Raw genomic sequence first — 21,970 nt, 5'->3', positions numbered from 1 at the left:
CTGAATGATGAACTTGTCAGTACCATTGGAGGGGTAGTGGGATCTATGTTCTTGAGACTTTCTTGGCCCTGGTTGTTAGGACACCTCTGAGGTGTTATCTGCCTGGCTGTTTCATCCTAGGCCTAATAGTGTATATTATAAAAATTTAAAAAGTGATTTCAGAAAAGACATAGCTAACACCTAGGGAGCTGAGGAAGTGCTCTGTGCGTGTGTGGGGTCTGAGGTTGGGTGTGGGCTTGAGTCTGAGCATTTCCAGTCCTACCTGGGCTCGCTCCTGAGCCTTCATTAGCCCAACAAAGTGAATGGATGTAAATGAAATCAATATTTGTAATCAAAACATTTTTCCCCACAAAAGAAGTCACACTTATTTAAAAATTTTTATTTATTTACTCAAGCTTTATTTTTAATTGACACATATTAACTATACATTTGTGGAGCACAGTATGTTATGATACATATGTACATCTTGGGATGATTAAATCATGCTCACATTTATCATCACAATATCAATATCTTTTGGTGAGAACATTTAAAATCTACTCTTGTTGCAATTTTGAACTATGCAACACATTAATAACCATAGTAACTGTGCTGTGCAGGACATCACAGGAATGTACTACCCCATCCAGATGAACTTTGTACCCTTTTACTAATTTTTCTTCTTTCGTCCCTGCTCCCAGCCTTGATACCAACCTCTGACTCTATTCTTTCAAGTTCAACTCTTTTAGTGAAATCATGCAGCATTTTGGTTTCTTTTGTTTTTTGTTGAGAATGTGTTTCATGGTGTAGCCCAGGCTGGCCTCAAACTGTTAATCCTCCTGCTTCACCCCTCTGAGTGTTAGGATTACAGACATGTGTCACATGCCTTGTCTGGCTTATTTCATTTAGAATAGAATCCTCTGGATTCATCTACATTGTCATAAATGACAGAATTCCCCCTTTTTAAGGTCTGTTAGTGTCCTGTTATGTGCATGTACCTCATTTTCTCTCTCCATTTGTTCATTGATGGGCACTTGCATTGTTTTGTATCTTGGCAATTGTGAATAGAGCTATGATGAACAGTAATGACATTTGATTTTTTATTTATTTATTTATTATTATTATTATTATCATTTTTGTTAAATACTAGGTTGGCCTCTCTATTTGTTTTAATCTTTGAGAAATCTCTCTGTATCTTTCCCTCAACAGATACTCATAAACGCTGTGATCTTTTTTGGGTTAGTCTCATAGGTATTTCTTTACCTATGCATTATCATAGACAGAAAAGCTCCTGAGAGCCAGATGATAAAATTCTGTTCCGATCTCTGGGGTTTTTTCTATGAAATAGACAGACTACACTAATGTATACAACAAGCTTGTCATAAGCTTTGTCATACAGAGTTAATTCTAATGAGATATTAAAAAGGAAGGTAATTGATTTTTTAACTTAAGCAGGGGTCAAAAAACTTTTTCTTGTGGCCCAAAAATGTTCAGCTACATTTTTTGTAAATAATGTCTTATTGATACACAACCATGCCTATTTATGTATTGCTTATGGCTTCTTTCACATTACAAGAACAGAGTTGAGTAGTTGCTATGAAGATTCTGTGGACTGCAAAGTGCACAGTATTTACTATCTGTCCTGTTATGGGAAAAAAGTTTGGTAGCCCCCAGACTAAAGGAATATTTAGAGATTGAAGTAATTGAAACACTGTTCTTTAAATTTATTTATTTTTTTCCAACACTGGGGATCAACCCCAGGGCTTCGTGCAGTCTAGGCAGGCACTGTGTTGCTGAACCACATCCCCATCCCTGGCGTGTTGTTCTTAATAAAACCAACTTTAATGGTTTTGGTTTTGTCAAGTCTATTTTCTCTTCCATTTCATGAAAAAAAACTATTCTGTTACAGTTGATGAAAATTCATAACTAGATTTGGCTAAAGTGGCCAGAGTGTACTGGGTGATTGGTATCCAATTTTTTAGAAATTAGAGGCTATTAAAATTCATTGTACACTAATTCATTAATGCTGAGAATACAGCTAATGAGGCATATATAAAAAATTGCAATGTTGCATGCTTATAATTTAATAGTGCACTGAGTTTTAACTGGCATTACCTTTTTCGATGGTCTTTATAATAATTGTGAATTTTAATTAATTTTCACGTTAAAATATCCATTTTTTTGATATTTCACTTTCTGCAGATCAATAAGACTAAGCTAAGAAGTCACTTGCAAAGAAGCCTCATGTTTCTCGTATTTAATGGCTGTAGTTCAGTGTATTGCATTTAATCATAGTATTTCTCGGTAACAGAGTTTCAGCAATTAAACATGGGAGGTTTCATTGCTTCCTATCAGGATAAGAGTTTAAATAGACATTATCTAATGTGTGGCTTTTTCTTTTTAACAGACTTGTGGAAGAAAGCAAACTGATCCCATTCATTTTTGAAGTGATTCTGGTAAGAAAGGAAATAATGCATTTGAAATTCAAGTGAAATCTAAAAAGTTTAAAGATTTCGACCAAGTTGTATGGCTGCCTTTCATAGACCAAAGGGTCGTGTGCTATGTGCCATCTGCCTCACTGTGCACTATGTGCCTTCTGCCTCACAGCCTCAGCCAACCTTAGCTTGCCTATCTGTAAAGACATGCTACACTCCAAAATTTAATGACCTGCCTTTTTACAGATCAATAGCATTTTATTTTTGTTGAATTAAACAATATATGTTTCCCTTTTTTTTTTCTTTTTGGTTTTTGAGGCAGAGTCTTGCTTTGTAGCCCAGCCTGACCTCAAACTTGTGATCTTCCTTTGCCTCCTGAGTGCTAGAATTATAGGGGTGAGCCACCATGCCCAGCTAATATGTGTTTTGTAACATAGAGAGGTTAGCCACTCTGGGGTTGGTGTTGCAGGAAGGGCAGAGTCAATATTGCTTGCTTCAGTATGAATTTTCAGATGCTTACTGAAGTGTCACTGGGATCAGACCAGCACGTTTATGCTTCTAGTCAGAAAGTGGTCTTCTTCAGAACTTAGAATAGTTTAGCTTCCATACATCACTTTTTCTAGTCCCACAATGCATCTTAAATGAACATCATCTTTTGAATGAAATCTTTTATCTGTGGTTCCTCTGTGAGGAGAATAAAATGGGCTTTCTTTGTTTCTGATAAATCCCTATTTTTACATTCCTCCCTAGATCTGAGAATTAGGCTGAAAATTTCATTGGTGATTATAGAGAAGGAGTGCCCTTGTCCAAAGAAGGTTCTCGTGTACCTGGATGTGTTGTCCCCTTTTCCACAGAACTTTACCTCTGTAGCTTAGTGACAGCACAAGACACAAAGCTGGGGACACTTCCAGCCACATCAATCTGACTTGCCTTGGTTAACAAGGGACCATTAGCTGCGGTAGTTCAGTAACCTTCTACATGTAGAATAACTTTTCTTAGTCACCTTAAATATCAGTCAGTGAGTCTCATATGCTCTGTGACCATGTGGTAAAAACGTCACTCTTCATGGCTGCAGATCATCCTTTCTGTTTCAGGGACCTGGTTGAGTTTGTTTGAGGGTCTTGGTATGCCTGTACTGATAAAACAGAATATTACTAACTGCATAATCTGTAAAGAACAGAAACTTACTTCTCACAGTTCCAAAGGTTGAAAATTCCAAAAGCAAGATGGCAGCATGTGGTACCTTGTGAGTGCCTTACTGCTCTCTCCTTACAGGCTAGAAGGTTGGAAAGGCAAGAGAGCAAGAAGCTGCCTGTGTGGAGGATGAGTGAACATGACCTTCTCACTTCTTAACAGCCCCATGTCATACTACTGTCACATAGACAACACTTGAATTTTAGAGGGGATATGTTCATGCCATAGCACGGAGTTTGTTGTGGTTTGAACATGAAGTATCTTCCTCAAAAGACTCATGTGTTTGGGGCTTGGTTGCTGGCTAGTGGCGCTATATTGGGAGGCCCTGGAAACTTTAAGAGGTGGGACCTAGCTACAGCAAGTGAGTCATTGGGGGAGGACCTTTGGGAGATATCTTTTCCCTGGCCCCTTCCTGTTGTCCTCTTCACTTCCTGACCATCATGAGGTGAACAGTCTCCTACTTATATCCCTGCCCCCATGATGGTCTGCCTCACAGTGAGACCCAACCATTGTCTGAAATCTCTGAAACTGTGAGCCCAAATGAGTAATTCTTTCTTTTAAGTTGTTTTTCTCAGGTGTTGGTCATAGTGCTCAAAAGTAACTAATGCAGAGTTATCTGCATTGAATAAAGAGTAGGGTTGGAAATGGGTAGTGTTCCCAATGCATGGCACCAGTAACTAGATGACACAGCTGCCATGACAGTGGGAGAGCCTGGATTGAATTGCTTAAAAACTAAATGGGGATTTTAGAGGCAGGGTCAGAGGGAATGGAGAAAAAGGAGAGAAATGAATGTGATCAAGAGCTGCCTACCGGATTTTTAAAATGTTGCCAAGTCGTATGCATATCTGTGTGTCTTCACAAGGATGTACTGCTTGCTGATTTGTTATGGGGTTAGCTTTGTTTTGGAGGACAACGGATACAGCGTACTACTGAGTTTGGCCATATGGTTGGCATGGATCAAGAACTCAAGCTGTCCAAAACAACCACATTTGAAAAGACTGGTGGTGTAGATGAGCTAGAGATAGAAGGGGCCTTCATGGATAGATATGACTCATTTTCTTGCTTGGCAAATGGGCTTCTAACCTGTTAAGGTCAATTCAGCTCCTTCAGTAGCTGGCAGAAAGTTCTCATTCTATGTTAAAGTGCTCACCCTGGAGAGAAACCCTACAGATGTTTTCCTTGTGAGAAAAACCTTCTCTCGTTCCAATTCCATTTGAAAACATGCAAGGGAGAATTCCTAACTATAGAATATAGGAAACACTGACCCAACTTACTAGCAAACATGATAGTGCATAGTGGAGAGGGTTGTAGTAATTTGAAGTGTATGGGAACCTCTAGTCATCTCAGTTCAATTCCCAGGTAGAAAGGGACCTTGATTCAAAGAGACATGTGAAACTATTTGGTTGGTACAGACGTAAGAATGAGCACTGGGTCAAACCTATTAATGTGAAAAATGTCAGTTTTAAAAAATAAAATTTCTCACTCTGTCCTTTGGCCGTCATCTCAGGGTGTGAAATCCCAATCTAGAAAATTCTTTCTTGTAGGTTACTTGATTAACCTTCATGTCTGAACTCCTAGCAAATGCTTCATATTTTACACTACAGTGAATGTTTAATTGATTAGTATCAAGATTTAAACCCTGGTCATGGCCATCATGGGGAGTGAGTCAAAGGTGACACCTACTCTAGGTCAGGAGTTAGCTGGTCCTGAGCCCGTCCTGAGCCCAAGCATGTCTGGGACTATATTCTTCCTCCAAGCAGAGCAACTCCATGATGAGATTGTTTTAAAGAGGAGATGTTGAAATCTCTGCTTTAGGGGACAGCACTTTGATGCTCCTGAAGAACATTATTTTATTTTATTTTTTTTTGTCTGTCTTGCCAGTTTTTATTTTTTTATTTTTTTTTTCATTTTTCTTTTATTATTCATATGTGCATACAAGGCTTGGTTCATTTCTCCCCACTGCCCCCACCCCCTCCCTTACCACCCACTCCGCCCCCTCCCTCTCCCCCCCTCAATACCCAGCAGAAACTATTTTGCCCTTATTTCTAATTTTGTTGTAGAGAGAGTATAAGCAATAATAGGAAGGAACAAGGGTTTTTGCTGGTTGAGATAAGGATAGCTATACAGGGCATTGACTCACATTGATTTCCTGTGCGTGGGTGTTACCTTCTAGGTTAATTCTTTTTGATCTAACCTTTTCTCTAGTACCTGTTCCCTTTTTCCTATTGGCCTCAGTTGCCTTAAGGTATCTGCTTTAGTTTCTCTGCGTTAAGGGCAACAAATGCTAGCTAGTTTTTTAGGTGTCTTACCTATCCTCACTTCCTTGTGTGCTCTCGCTTTTATCATGTGCTCATAGTCCAATCCCCTTGTTGTGTTTGCCCTTGATCTAATGTCCACATATGAGGGAGAACATACGATTTTTGGTCTTTTGGGCCAGGCTAACCTCACTCAGAATGATGTTCTCCAATTCCATCCATTTACCAGCGAATGATAACATTTCGTTCTTCTTCATGGCTGCATAAAATTCCATTGTGTATAGATACCACATTTTCTTAATCCATTCGTCAGTGCTGGGGCATCTTGGCTGTTTCCATAACTTGGCTATTGTGAATAGTGCCGCAATAAACATGGATGTGCAGGTGCCTCTGGAGTAACAGTCTTTTGGGTATATCCCCAAGAGTGGTATTGCTGGATCAAATGGTAGATCGATGTCCAGCTTTTTAAGTAGCCTCCAAATTTTTTTCCAGAGTGGTTGTACTAGTCTACATTCCCACCAACAGTGTAAGAGGGTTCCTTTTTCCCCGCATCCTCGCCAACACCTGTTGGTGGTGGTGTTGCTGATGATGGCTATTCTAACAGGGGTGAGGTGGAATCTTAGCGTGGTTTTCATTTGCATTTCCTTTATTGCTAGAGATGGTGAGCATTTTTTCATGTGTTTTTTTGCCTTTTGAATTTCTTCTTTTGAGAAAGTTCTGTTTAGTTCACATGCCCATTTCTTTATTGGTTCATTAGTTTTGGGAGAATTTAGTTTTTTAAGTTCCCTGTATATTCTGGTTATCAGTCCTTTGATGTATAATTGGCAAATATTTTCTCCCACTCTGTGGGTGTTCTCTTCAGTTTAGAGACCATTTCTTTTGATGAACAGAAGCTTTTTAGTTTTATGAGGTCCCATTTATCTATGCTATCTCTCAGTTGCTGTGCTGCTGGGGTTTCATTGAGAAAGTTCTTACCTATACCTACTAACTCCAGATATTTCCTACTCTTTCTTGTATCAACTTAAGAGTTTGGGGTCTGATATTAAGATCCTTGATCCATTTTGAGTTAATCTTGGTATAGGGTGATATACATGGATCTAGTTTCAGTTTTTTGCTAACCAGTTTTCCCAGCAGTTTTTGTGGAAGAGGCTGCTATTTCTCCATCGTATATTTTTAGCTCCTTTGTCAAAGATAAGTTGCTTATAGTTGTGTGGCTTCATCTCTGGGTCCTCTATTCTGTTCCACTGGTCTTCATGTCTGTTTTTGTGCCAGTACCATGCTGTTTTTATTGTTATTGCTTTGTAATATAGTTTGAAGTCAGGTATTGTGATACCTCCTGCATTGTTCTTTTGACTGAGTATTGCCTTGGCTATTCGTGGCCTCTTGTGTTTCCATATAAATTTCATGGTAGGTTTTTCAATCTCTTTAATGAATGTCATTGGAATTTTGATGGGAATTGCATTAAACATGTAGATTACTTTAGGGAGTATAGACATTTTTACTATATTGATTCTACCAATCCATGAGCATGGGAGATCTCTCCACTTTCTATAGTCTTCCTCAATCTCTTTCTTCGGAAGTGTATAGTTTTCCTTGTAGAGGTCTTTCACATCTTTTGTTAGGTTTACACCTAGGTATTTGATTTTTTTTGAGGCTATTGTAAATGGAATTGTATTCATACATTCTTTTTCCGTTTGCTCATTGTTAGTGTATAGAAATGCTAATGATTTTTCTATGTTGATTTTATATCCTGCTACCTTGCTATAGCTATTGAATGTGTCCAGAAGCTTCTGAGTAGAGTTTTTTGGGTCTTTAAGGTATAGGATCATGTCGTCTGCAAATAGGGATATTTTGACAGTTTCTTTACCTATTTGTATTCCTTTTATTCCTTCTTCTTGCCTAATTGCTCTGGCTAGGAATTCCAGTACGATGTTGAATAGGAGTGGAGATAGTGGGCATCCTTGTCTGGTTCCTGATTTTAGAGGGAATGGTTTTAGTTTTTCTCCATTAAGTATAATGCTGGCTGTAGGTTTGTCATATATAGCTTTTATAATGTTGAGGAACTTTCCTTCTATTCCTAGTTTTCTTAGAGCTTTTATCATGAAATGATGTTGGATCTTATCAAAGGCTTTTTCTGCATCTATTGAGATGATAAAGTGGTTTTTGTCTTTGCTTCTGTTAATGTGGTTTATTACGTTTATTGATTTTCGTATGTTGAACCACCCCTGCATCCCTGGGATGAAGCCTACCTGGTCGTGGTGAATAATCTTTTTGATGTGTTGCTGAATTCGGTTTGCCATTATTTTGTTGAGGATTTTTGCATCAATGTTCATTAAGGAGATTGGCCTATAGTTCTCCTTTTTGGAGATATCTTTGCCTGGTTTTGGGATAAGTGTAATACTGGCTTCATAAAATGTGTTTGGCAGTTTTCCTTCCCTTTCTATTTTGTGGAACAGTTTAAGGAGGGTTGGTATCAGTTCTTCTTTAAAGGTCTGATAGAATTCAGCAGAGAATCCATCAGGTCCTGGACTTTTCTTTTTGGGGAGACTCTTGATTGCTGCTTCAATTTCATTTTGTGTTATAGGTCTATTCAGGTGATTAATTTCCTCTTGGTTCAGTTTTGGATGATCATATGTATCTAGAAATCTGTCCATTTCTTTTAGATTTTCAAATTTATTTGAATATAGGTTCTCAAAGTAGTCTCTGATGATTTCCTGGACTTCCATGGTGTTTGTTGTTATCTCCCCTTTTGCATTCCTAATTCTACTAATTTGGGTCTTTTCTCTCCTCATTTTAGTCAGGTTTGCCAGGGGTCTATCGATCTTGTTTATTTTTTCAAAGAACCAACTTTTTGTTTCATTAATTCTTTGTATGGTTTTTTTGGTTTCTATTTCGTTGATTTCAGCTCTTATTTTTATTATTTCTCTCCTTCTATTTGTTTTGGGATTTGCTTGTTCTTGTTTTTCTAGGAGTTTGAGATGTATCATTAGGTCATTGATTTGGGATCTTTCAAACTTTTTAATATATGCACTCATGGCTATAAACTTTCCTCTCAAGACTGCCTTAGCTGTGTCCCATAGGTTCGAGTAGGTTGTGTTTTCATTTTCATTGACTTCCAGGAGCTTTTTAATTTCCTCTTTTATTGCATCGATGATCCATTCTTCATTAAGTAATGAGTTATTTAGTTTCCAGCAGTTTGCATGTTTTTTGTCTTTACTTTTGTTGTTGAGTTCTACTTTTACTGCATTGTGGTCAGATAGTATGCACGGTATTTCTATTTTCTTATATTTGCTGAGGCTTGCTTTGTGCCCTAGGATATGATCTATTTTGGAGAAGGTTCCTTGGGCTGCTGAGAAGAATGTATATTGTGTAGAGGTTGGATGAAATGTTCTGTAGACATCTACTAGGTCCACTTGATCTATTGCATATTTTAGATCTTGGATTTCTTTATTGAGTTTTTGTTTGGATGACCTATCTATTGATGATAATGGAGTGTTAAAGTCTCCCACAACCACTGTGTTGGCGTTTATATATGCTTTTAGGTCTTTCAGGGTATGTTTGATGAAATTGGGTGCGTTGACATTGGGTGCATACAGATTGATGATTATTATTTCCTTTTGGTCTATTTCCCCTTTTATTAGTATGGAATGTCCTTCTTTATCTCGTTTGATCAATGTAGGTTTGAAGTCTACTTTGTCAGAGATAAGTATTGCTACTCCTGCTTGTTTTCGGGGGCCATTGGCTTGGTAAATCTTCTTCCAGCCTTTCATCCTAAGCATATGCTTATTTCTGTCGGTGAGATGAGTCTCCTGTAAGCAACAAATTGTTGGATCTTCTTTTTTAATCCATTTTGTCAAACTGTGTCTTTTGATGGGTGAATTAAGCCCATTAACATTAAGCGTTAGTACTGATAGGTATGTGGTGATTCCTGCCATTTAGTTGTCTTAGTTGTTTGAAGGTTTGATTGTGTGTACCTAACTTGATGTTATTCTCTACTGTCTTGCTTTTTCTTATCCTGTGGTTTGGTGCTGCCTGCCTTTTCATGGTTAAGTTGGGTGTCACTTTCTGTGTGCAGGATCCCTTGCAGAATCTTTTGTAATGGTGGCTTTGTGGTCACATATTGTTTTAGTTTCTGCTTATCATGGAAGACTTTTATTGCTCCATCTATTTTGAATGATAGCTTTGCTGGGTAGAGTATCCTGGGGTTGAAGTTATTTTCATTCAGTGCCCGGAAGATCTCACCCCACGCTCTTCTTGCTTTTAATGTTTCTGTTGAGAAGTCTGCTGTGATTTTGATGGGTTTACCTTTGTATGTTACTTGTTTTTTCTCTCTTGCAGCCTTCAATATTCTTTCCTTAGTTTCTGAACTTGTTGTTTTAATGATGATATGTCGTGGAGTAGTTCTATTTTGATCTGGTCTGTTTGGTGTCCTGGAGGCCTCGTGCATCTGTATGGGAATATCTTTCTCTAGATTTGGGAAATTTTCCGTTATTATTTTGTTGAATATATTACGCATTCCCTTCGCTTGCACCTCTTCTCCTTCTTCGATGCCCATGATTCTCAAGTTCGGTCTTTTGATGGAGTCGGTGAGTTGTTGCATTTTCTTTTCACAGGTCTTGAGTTGTTTAATTAATAGTTCTTCGGTTTTTCCTTTAATTACCATTTCATCTTCAAGTTCTGAGATTCTGTCTTCTGTTTGTTCTATTCTGCTGGATTGGCCTTCCGTTTTGTTTTGCAGTTCTGTTTCGTTCTTTTTTCTGAGGTTTTCCATATCCTGGCAGTGTTCTTCTTTATTGTTGTCTATTTTTGTCCTGAGTTCATTTATCCATTTATTCATTGTGTTTTCTCTTTCACTTTGGTGTTTATACAGTGCTTCTATGGTTTCCTTTATTTCTTCTTTTGCTTTTTCAAATTCTCTATTTTTATTGTCTTGGAATTTCTTGAGTGTCTCCTGTACATTTTGGTTGACCCTATCCAGTATCATCTCTATAAAATTCTCATTGAGTACTTGTAGTATGTCTTCTTTTAAATTATTCTTGTGGGCCTCATTGGGTCCTTTGACATAGTTTATCTTCATTTTTTTGGTGTCTGGATCTGAGTTTCTGTTCTCTTCATTCCCCTCTGGTTCCTGTACTAATTTTTTGTTGTGGGGAAACTGGTTTCCCTGTTTTTTCTGTCTTCCCGTCATTGTCCTTGGTGTTGTTACTGTCCCTGTACTGTGTGCAATTAAGCATTTTCTAGGTTGTAATAATAACAATGGTAATATTTAGAATGGAAGGGTGAGCTGAGATCGAAAGCAAGAAGTTAAAGAAAAGGGGAAAACAAATATACAGACAAGAGGGAGAAAGCAGAACAAGGTATCATACAAGAGAGTTTCAAAGGTATAAACAGGGAGTGTTAGTGTAGTAATCAACAGTAAGCTGGTCCGCGTCTTCCCAAGCAGTATGGGCGCCGGCCACTGGCGGCCCCGGAGGCCCTCCTCGTTTCTCCATTTAACGTGAAGTGGAGATTCTCTGCACCGGCTGGAGATGTGGAGGGGTCAACGTTATGCCTTTTCTTGGTGATTATGCCTGCAAAGTGTGTCTCCAGCGTTTCTCCAAGATTTTACTATAGGAGGGTCGCTTTCTGCTTCCTGCCTCTAGCCGCCATCTTGGAATCCTCCTTGAAGAACATTATTAAATTCTTATTCTGCTTTTGTCTTTTCTGAGTTAAATAATCTTAGCATTTTTCTCTACATAAATACATTTTTAATCAATGAAATGTCTTTGTATCAGTTATCTTATGAACTATTACCTTGTCCTTTTGAAATTTTTGTCACCTAGCTATGCATTATACAGCATTTTATTGATTCCATGATGGACTCTTTTTTTCAGATTTTAACGTTTCTGAAACTGAGGTATGCTTCCAAATCAATGGCATTTTGCAGTTACTTTCAGCCAGATGACCTGGTTGTCATTGGTTTAACCAATCTATTTCACTTCTGTTTTCCTTTTTATAAATGCCTGAGAGTGATATATTATAAAAATCTGTGTCTGAATAAATCTAAGAGCTCTTTCAGTAAAAAGAAAATAAAAATTTGAAGTAACCATGTCATAGTTTAGTTGGCAACATTTCTCTTTCTTAGTGCTTGATAAAATAATGGTGCCTCTTAGAACCGATGGCTTCCTAGAGTCAAGCCTGCACTTCTGTTCGGTTTGGTTGCTAAGTTCTAGGGCCTGGGTGGTATCTGGTGTGTACGTGGTGGCTTCTAGCAATGATTTTATTGGCACAGGTATAATGAGAGTATGTGTGGGCCCTGTGTGCATGTAACTACTCGTGCCTTCTAGCCACCCATTAACAGAACAGTAACACAAGCCTTTGACTCATTCCAGTGGGGGTCTACTGTGATCCCTTGATGACTCTTTCCTTTATTCTGTCCATAGCTGTTGATGCAGTGGACTTAAGGCTTGCTTCTGGGCTGGGTACTGTAAGGCTCTTTGTGACTTTTCTTCTCTTCCAGAGCTCCTCATGTGATAGACTTTTATCAACAGAGCATCTTCTGGTTTTTTTTTTTTTTTTTTTTTTTTTTTTTTTTTGCTGGTGGTATTGAGGTTTAAATTCAGGCCTTTTCATTTGCTAGGGAGGTACTCTGCTACTTGAGCTATACCGCAAGCCCTTTTTGCTCTGGTTATTTTGAAGATAGGACCTCACTTTTTTTCAGGCTGACTTTGACTATGATCCTCCTAGTTTATGTTTAGTCTGTACCTGGAATGACTGGCACATGACATCATGCCCAGCTTTTTTTTTTTTTCTTTTGAGTTGGGGTCTTGTAAACTTTTTGTTTCCTGGGCTGGACTGGAACTGTGATCCTTCCAATCTCAGCCCCCACCCCATCCCCTCAAATAGCTAGGGTTACAGATATGAGCCACTGGCAACCAGCTCTTTTAGATGTTTTTCATTATGAAAGTCCACCTGTCTCTTCTGTGGGACAGGTATTGCTGGCAGCTTCTCTGCTTTTCTTGCAGGCATGGATGCCATTGTCAGTAAAGGGAGAAGGGGAGTTGTGTGGGAAGCCAGGAGCTCTAAGGATGCCTTCAAACTGGTTAAATAACCCATTGAAAGTAATTTTTCTAGGCTGGCAGAGTGGCTCAAGTGATAGAGGGTTTGAAGCCTGTGTTCAAACCCTGGTACCACTACTACCAAAGCAAAATATTCCTTTGAAAGTAATTTTTCTTATTCTGGAAATTAAAAAAAGTAATCTGTAGTTGTAACTGCCCACTTCCTCCTGGGTGGATGGCTTGTGTGGGCTCTTCTACATAACCTTATAGTGAGCTGGCCATTTGTACATGTATGCATCCATGGGCAGGTGCATGTTGGAGCTGTTTAGAGGGACGTATAGTAGGGAGGACCTCAGAGGATGGGGTGACAGCTGCTGAGTGGAAGGATGGTGTGTCATAGAAGTAACCTTGGAACTAAAGGGAAAGGAGGAGTTGTCTTGAGCAAGGGGAAGCACTCACCTGAAGATGGGAAGGCTATGTCCTTAAATGTGCCTAAGCACATGCAGCAGAGACTATGGAGATATGATAGGGAGGGAGGCTAAAGATAGTTTGGAGTGAACCCAGCAGGGCTTTCTACTGTGGTTATTTCACACATGGCTTTCAGAATAATTTATGCGTTTCAAAATCAGATAGCCTCCTCTACTTGGCAGGCAGGCAGCCAGCAAACCAAACAAAACCCCCAAACTTCTAAAACCCCTATGTGGTAGGAGGTATATGTGCTGAGGGGACAGACTGAGCAGCACTGATTTGGGACTTGAGGAGAACAGGGCCTATTGTGAGCCTGTACTGCACACTGGAGTGTCCGTGCTTCTTGCATCACTAGAGGAGGGCAAAAGGGAAAGTTGTCTCCATCAGGAGGCTTTGAGACCAGCCACCTTTACTGTGGGAAGACAGCCCAGAAAGCAGAACTGGTCTCTGGGGTCTCATCTGAGGTCCCAGGAGAGCTAACAGCATGTGCTGGTGGAGAGCAGGATGCTGCTTGCCTGGTAGAGTACACCTGTTCCTGGGTGAGAACTCTGTGCTTCCATGGGCAGCACAGGCTTTACGTTGGCAGATATTGGAGGCTCAGGCAGCACCACTGGATTAAGCTGAACTGGTTCCCAGCAGACACTGTCCTCTGGGTCCACAGCTCTAAGGCAGCCTGGCTCTGTCTAATGCAGCTTCCTGAAGAATGTGAACCATCAGAAGAGTCAGTGACTTGGCTTTGAGTGCAGAATTGCCAGGCGAACAGGATGAAGAACTTTTTTTTTCACCTCGCAAAGTATAGAAGTTGCTTTAAAATGTGTCTTAAATGTGAATTTGGATGTATCTACCTTTGAATGTTGCTATAACTCTAATCTCTCATTTTATTTCAGTGGTTTATGCTTTGGCTACTTCAATAAATCCTTTTAATGTCAAGTAATATAGGCAAACCCTATTTTATTGGAAAAAAATCTTTATTCATGGCAGATTTTCCAATATGTGCCAAAATATTGCTGTCATGATATTTTATTTGTCTGTTCCAAAACAAACAATTCAAGAGCAATTTCAGTGGCAAATGTTAACAATAAAAATGTGATTAGCAAGACACTAGTCTGACAATTATATTGTTTTAACAATTCTGAAGATGGCAGGGGAAGCAAGCTTTAGTAAATCTTTCAGGTCAGCCATGTCTTTAGAAAAGCATTTCTTCATGGACCCCTGCAGCCTAAAGGATTTAATCCATGAGATACAAAGGCAGGGTACATTGGTGGCTGCACTGCCCACCAAGAAGGTTCTCAGTTCTGTGCATCCATCATGCTTCTAAAATTGCTTTGTTTTACTCTGCTTGCAACTCAGTTAATGTGAGTTGGTTCTTGGAATATGTTAATTAGTACCTCATTATTATAAAAACCTGTACACTTACATCCAACATGCTGCTAAGATTGTACTATGCACATAGCAAAAAAAATTTTAAATAGCAAGATTCGATTAAATTTTTTTTTTCGTGGTTGTTATGCTGGGGTTTGAACTCAGGACCTTGCACTTGATAGGTAGTTTCTCTATCACTTGAGCCACACTTCCAACACTTTTTGCTTTATCTGTCTGTCTATCTATCTATCTATGGTGATACTGGGGTTTAAACTCAGGGCCTCATGCTTTGTGGGCACTCTACCACTTGAGCCACTCTACCAGCCCTGCTTTAGTTATTTTTAAAAGATAGAATTTGGTGCTTTTTGCCCTGGATGGCATTAGTCTGAGATCCTCTTACCTATTATGCCTCCTGAATAGCTAGAACTACAGGCATGTACACACAGCTTATTCTTTAACATAGGGTCTTGCTACCTTTTTTTGTCCAGACTGGTCTTGAAGCTCAGTTCTCCTATCTCTTCCTCCCATGTAGCTGGAATTATAGGCATGAGCCATGGAACCCTGGGATACTTTGAAATTTATGCAGAGAATACCTTTTAGATTGAGAAGATAAATCTCATTCTTAACTCACATTTGTAGCCATTTGGAGCTTTTTGTGGCTTGCATGTGGAGCTGTATAACAAACTTCTTTTGTGTACAAAGATGGCTTTACATATAGCTAACACATATTGCCCTTAAAGCATGTACTGTTGGCTTTTTGGGGGTGAGATGGATATGGATTTGTTCAAATCCAGCTTTGGTAGCTTGTGCCATAACTTTGTATTTAGAAATTAACTTTTTATAGGTAAGATACAATCTGTTTATACTGAATTGAATGAAGGGTAATATAGCAACTGAACAATGGCTTTAATCTCAACAGTACCATGCTAGCTGAATGAGTGAGCCAAACTAAAGAAAATAAACTTATGTTAGCCATAAGGGCCAAAGCATAATTAGATTCTGCATGATCAGCCCAACTGGTTTGAAAGAATGTTGCCTTTATTAAGATAAAAACCATGTATTGTTCCAGTGAGAAAAAGCTAAAATAAAGCTTAGAATGTTTTTGGCCATTCACAAGGCACATATTGCAAATGTGTCACAGAGTTTCTCCTAAAGCAGTGGAATCTAAAGTTTTATCATTGCTATGGCTTGGCTCCCCCAAAGCCCATGTGCTAAGCCTTGGTCCACAGCTATGATGCTGTTTAGAATTGGAGGAACCCTTAAGAGGTGGGGGCTACAGCTCAGCAACTAAGAGACAGCATAGATAAATGGGACTTCATAAAACTAAAAAGCTTCTGCTCAACAAAAGAAATGGTCTCTAAACTGAAGAGAACACCCACAGAGTGGAAGAAAATATTTGCCAGCTAAACATCAGACAAAGGACTGATAACCAGAATATACAGGGAACTTAAAAAACTAAATTCTCCCAAAACTAATGAACCAATAAAGAAATGGGCAAGTGAACTAAACAGAACTTTCTCAAAAGAAGAAATTCAAATGGCCAGAAAACACATGAAAAAATGCTCACCATCTCTAGCCATAAAGGCAATGCAAATTAAAACCACACTAAGATTCCACCTCACCCCTGTTAGAATAGCCATCATCAGCAATACCACCACCAACAGGTGTTGGCGAGGATGCGGGGGAAAAAGGAACCCTTTTACACTGTTGGTGGGAATGCAAATTAGTACAACCACTCTGGAAAAAAATTTGGAGGCTTCTTAAAAATCTAAACATAGATCTACCATATGATCCAGCAATACCACTCTTGGGAATATACCCAAAGGAATGTGACACAGGTTACTCCAGAGGCACTTGCACACCCGTGTTTATTGCGGCACTATTCACAATAGCCAAGTTATGGAAATAGCCAAGATGCCCCATTGCTGACGAATGGATTAAGAAAATGTATTTATACACAATGGAATTTTATGCAGCTATGAAGAAGAATGAAATCTTATCATTTGTTAGTAAATGGATGGAACTGGAGAACATCATTCTGAGTGAGGTTAGCCTGGCCCAAAAGACCAAAAATCATATGTTCTCCCTCATATGTGGACATTAGATCAAGGGCAAACACAACAAGGGGATTGGACTTTGATCACATGATAAAGCAAGAGCACACAAGGGAGGTATGAGGATAGGTAAGACACCTAAAAAACTGGATAGCATTTGTTGCCCTCAACGCAGAGAAACTAATGCAGATACTTTAAAGCAACTGAGTCCAATAGGAGAAGGGGACCAGGAACTAGAGAAAAGGTTAGTTTGAGAAGAATTAACCTAGAAGTTAACACACATGCACAGGAAATTAATTCGAGTCAACTCCCTGTATAGCTATCCTTATCTCAACCAGCAAAAACCCTTGTTCCTTCCTATTATTGCTTATACTCGCTCTTCAACAAAATTAGAAATAAGGGCAAAATAGTTTCTGCCTGGTAGCGAGGGGTTGCGGGGGTAAGGAAGGGGGTGGGGAGAAGGGGGGAGAAATGACCCAAACATTGTATGCACATATGAATAAAAAAAAAAGAGGTGGGGGCTATTTGGAGGAAGTTTTGTCATTGGGAGTGTGCCATGAAAGGGAATATTGAGAGTATGTGGTTCTCTCTCTGTCTCCGCCACCCAATCTTTTTCTGTCTCTCCTGGCTTTTAGCTTTAAACCACTACACCCTCCCACCATGATGCTACGCCCCACCATAGACCCAAAAGCAATGGCCCTTGAGCCACAGTCAGTTTTTCCTCCTTTTAAGTTGACTTATCACAGATATCTATAGTGGTAATGGAACTCTGAGTAGCACAGTCAGTGTCATTCTTGCCTCTAGTTCTGCTCTAAGTTTCAGACTCCACTTAAGGATAAAAATAGCATTCACTCTTCCTACTGTCTAAAGAAGTCTAGTTTGAAAGACTAGGAGAGAAGCAGGTCTGTGATAGGATAGAAAGTAGTGTATTTTCCAAGATTGTAGGCGTTTGGCATTGGGAGTTTTTCCTCTTGAATAAGTAAAGAATTGGAAGATGACAGAGCAGGAAGGCCCAGTGCTCATCAGCACACCATGTCTGCCCTGAGGCTCGGCTACAGTGGGTGTTTCTGCTCCACTTCCCTAACTGGGCTATGAGGCAGGGCCCAGGCACTGGCCACCAGGCATTTGGGTTTTAGATTGGTGTTAAAAATGCACTTCTTTCTGTAGTCAGGCCAAAACCCTGTGCATTATGGGGCCTTAGATGGAGCAAAGTGACATGACTCCTGATTAAATTAAGGCAATGAGTCCCTGGAATAGCCGAGTAGAAAATCAGTGATTGTACATTGTGTATATGCAACCACTGACAGAATTTTTTCCAAAATTCTTCAGTAACATTGATCATATAAAGTTTAGTCATGAACAAAACACCTGAGAATACCTACTTTTTAAGGAAGTAGAAATGTCAGTGTAAAGTTACTTTTGACTAAACAAACCATCAAACATCTCTTAGCACTTAACCTTTGATGCTTTTGCTCTTGTTTTCTTGGATGAACAGGAAGCTGAATTTATGTGCTTACCAGGGACTGTGAAGGATTTTCAACTGAGCCAGGAGATTCCATGCCCTAAATCAGTTTACAGATTTATGGGGAAAGTCAAGCTTTTTAAATAGTGCTAGCAAGTGAAATTGCATTTTGGATTTATCAGTAGTACCAAATTGGAGAAAGACTGTGATGCAAAGCCAATAAGGGCAAGTGACTATGTGGAATTTTTTTAGATAACAAAAGTAATACACAGTTACAGTCAGCTTAAACAATCTGGGAATGCGTAAGATATCATGGGAAGGTCTCAGTTTTACAGATTATCGGTGGATGCAAGTTATCTTCATTATTTTACATACATGTGTCTGTCTCATTTTTGCTCAATTCAATTGAATATTCAGTTTTTATTTATCTTAGTTTAGAATATCCACAACAGCAGCGGTGTGTGTGTGTGTGTGTGTGTGTGTGCGCATGTGTGCCCATGTGCACTCTTTATTCTGTTTAATTACCATATAATATCTCATTTTGTTAGCATCATTTTTGTTTGTTTGTTTTTGATGGTACTGGCTTTGAACTCAGGACCTTGGACTTGCTAGGTAGGTACTCCATCACTTGAGCCATGACCCCGGTCTGTTTTTTGCTTTAGTCTTTTTTCACATAGGGTCTCACATTTTTCCTTAGGTCCATCCTCAGACTGTAGTCTTCCTCTGTGTGCCTGTTGAATAGCTGAGATTAGAGGAGTGAATCACTATATATGGCTTGGCCAAAACTGGATCTTGTTACCTTTTGCTCAGGCTGGCCTCAAACCATGATTGTCCCAGTCTCTACATTCTGAGTAGCTGTACAGGTGTGAGTCACTGCACCTGGATTAGTGTTAGAATTATTTAATTAGCTAATCCCTGTTGGTGGACATTTCATGTCTGCCACCCCTGCCTATACACACATACATATACATACAGCTGTCTGCTAATATCTTTCCATACTTGTGTTTTTCTGAGCCCATCCCCCATGATCTTAATACATATGTTACACCTCCTTGGCTAAACGTATACCTATGCATTTTTATTGTTTGATGCTTCATTTTATTATAAATGCAATTACTACCTTTTCATGTAGCTCATTGTTAGTGTATAGATGTGCAAGTGGGTTTTAAATACTAATTTTGTATCCTACAACTTTACTGAATTCATTATGAGTTCCAACAGTGTTCTTCTAGAAATGCTTTTCATCTGCAAAAAGTGGCAGTTTTGCTTCTTTCTAACTTAGGTGAATTTCATTTCTTTTTTTTTTTCTCTAGTCCTGTGTTAAACAGATGTTGCATTGTTCCTCATCTTAGGGGTTGACTGTGGGGTTTTCTGTGGACTTGTCGTTGTGGTCTTAGTTACATTCATGTGCAACGTTTCTATTCCTAATGTGATGATAGGTTTTGCCATGTAAGGATGTCACGTTTTGTCAAATGCTTTTTCCTTTGTCTGTTGAGGTGATTGATAGACTTCACTCTGGTATATGGTGTATTTTTGCATATATGTATATTTGCATACATTGAGCCATCCTGCATCCCAGGGATTAGTGTCACTTGATCATCCTTTTAATACACTGTTTGTTTATTTAGTTTTTGGCAGTACTGGTGTTTGAACTCAGGGTCTGTGTTTGCTAGGCATATACTCTACCACTTGAGCGCCCAGCCTTTTTTTTGCTTTTAGTTACTTTTTGGATAAGGTCTCTTGTTTTTGCCCAGGCCAGCCTTGGACTGTGATCCTCCTACCTATGCCTCCTGCCTAGCTGGGATCCCATGCATGTGCCACAATGCCCTCCTTATTTGTTGAGATGGAGTCTCGCTAACTTTTTGCCTGTGCTGGCCTTGCACCAGGATCTTCCTGATCTCTGCCTCCAAAGTGGCTAGGATTATAGGAGTAAGCCAGATTGCCTGCAGATTGAATGACCAACAGGGTTGGTCATTGTTATTAATGTGTGCCTTTATTTAAACTTCTTTTGTACAGAATATTTAAGAATTCCTATCTGTTCATTTTATGGTGGGTATTTAGTGCCCATATGTTTCATGTATGCTTACTGACTCATAATTATTAGGTATCTTTTGGTTGTTTCACCTGTTTCTATTCATGTTTATTGCAGATATGTTCTACCTGTAATCTGCAGATGCTTGAAAAGAATGTGTATTGTCTTGTTACTCGTTGGAGCATTGTATAGATGTTAATTTGAGGTATTGTTAAGTTGTTCTATATCCTAACTGATTTTCTTTCTAGTTACTTTGTCAGTTGAGGAGAGAGGGTTAGGAAAGTCTTCAACTATAATTATGAATTTTTCTTCTTTTCTTGTTCTTTTTTTTTTCTTGTACTGGTGTTTGAACTCAGGGCTTTGTGCTTAATAGATACTCATTTTACTGCTTGAACCACATCTTCAACCCTTTTTGCTCTGATTATTCTGGAGATAGGGTCTCCCTTTTTCCCTAGGCTGGCCTGGCCCATGATCTCCCCGTTTCATGCTACCCACTATCACTGGCATGACTGGTACTTGGAACCATGATCCTCCTGATCTCAGCCTTCTGCATAGCTTGGGATGACAGGCATGCACTACTGCATTCAGCTTTTGATTGAGACTGGGGTTTTGCTCACTTTTTGTCTAGGCTGATTTCAAACGGCAATCCTCCCAGTCTCAGCCTCCCAAGAAGCTGGGGTTACAATCATGAGCCTGGCTCTGTCTGTCTCTTTTCTTACATATTCGTTAGTACTTTCTGTGTTTTGCAGCTTTGTTGCTTGGATTGCACATAGTCAGGGTTTCTGTGACGTCTTGGTGAACTGAATCATTATGTGATTTTATTACCAACATTTCATTCTTATGTGGTGTCTCTCTAGGTTCCTGTAATTTTCTTTTCTTTGAGTTCCATTTTTTTCTGATACCAGTATAGCCATATTTGTTTTCTTCTGATTAATACTTGCTTAGTATATCTTTTTCCATCCATTTAATGTATAGCCTATTTTTATCAGTATATTTTAAGTGAGTTTCTTGTAGACATTGTGGAGTTGGGTTGTTTTTTCTCCTCTTAACCTACTCTGTGACTCTGTCTTTATAGTAGTGAATTTAGACCTTTTGTATTTATTGTAATGATTGACATGTCAAGGTATTGTCTTCTATTTTTATTTACTTATTTGTTTTCTTGCTTTTTTTGTTTTAGAATTTCATGTGGGTTTATCTGTTGTTGTTGTTTTCCCTTTTTGGTGGTAGTGGGGTTTGAACTCAGCACCTTATGCTTGCTAGGCAAGTGTTCTATCACTCAAGTCAAGCCCCCAGCCCCTTTTTGTTTTAGTTATTTTTCAGATAGGATTTTATGGTTTTTTTCCTGGAGCCAGCCTCAGACCTTGATCTTCCTTATGCCGCCTGTATAACTGGGATCATAGATATGTGCTACTATATCCAGCTTGTTTGTTGAGATGTGATCTTGCTAACTTTTTCCCCTGGTTTGACTCAAACCAAAGTCCTCCTGATCATCACCTCCCAAGTTGCTGGATTACAGAAGTGTACCACAGTGTCCAGTCATCTATCATGTTTTGAATGTATCTCTTTGTATACATGTATTTGTGGTTATTCTCACTGCTTTCATGTATACATAAGTTACCATGTACTAGCATTACCATTTGAAATGAAGTATAGAGACTTGTATGTCCTTTACAGAAAACTAATTTTATTATT

General features: G+C 39.1%; 1 protein-coding gene across 14 annotated transcripts in view; it reads left to right on the top strand.

Annotated features, from left to right (window-relative positions):
- Ulk4 (unc-51 like kinase 4) overlaps positions 1 to 21,970 on the top strand; it is a 548,798-nt gene that overhangs the window by 239,996 nt on the left and 286,832 nt on the right. For 9 of the 14 annotated variants that reach the window (XM_074059105.1, XM_074059103.1, XM_074059104.1 and 6 more), the window contains exon 31: positions 2,387 to 2,435. The exons of 4 other annotated variants lie outside the window; for them this stretch is intronic. In XM_074059105.1, the coding sequence (XP_073915206.1) occupies positions 2,387 to 2,435 (49 nt within the window). Of the gene's footprint in view, positions 1 to 2,386; positions 2,442 to 21,970 lie in introns of those variants that run through there. One more of the 14 variants, XR_012443107.1, reaches the window with a different exon arrangement.

This window comes from Castor canadensis, chromosome 17 (assembly GCF_047511655.1).
Source record: "Castor canadensis chromosome 17, mCasCan1.hap1v2, whole genome shotgun sequence".
Taxonomy (NCBI): Eukaryota; Metazoa; Chordata; class Mammalia; order Rodentia; family Castoridae; genus Castor; species Castor canadensis.
This window is presented reverse-complemented; position numbering and strand designations above follow the sequence as displayed.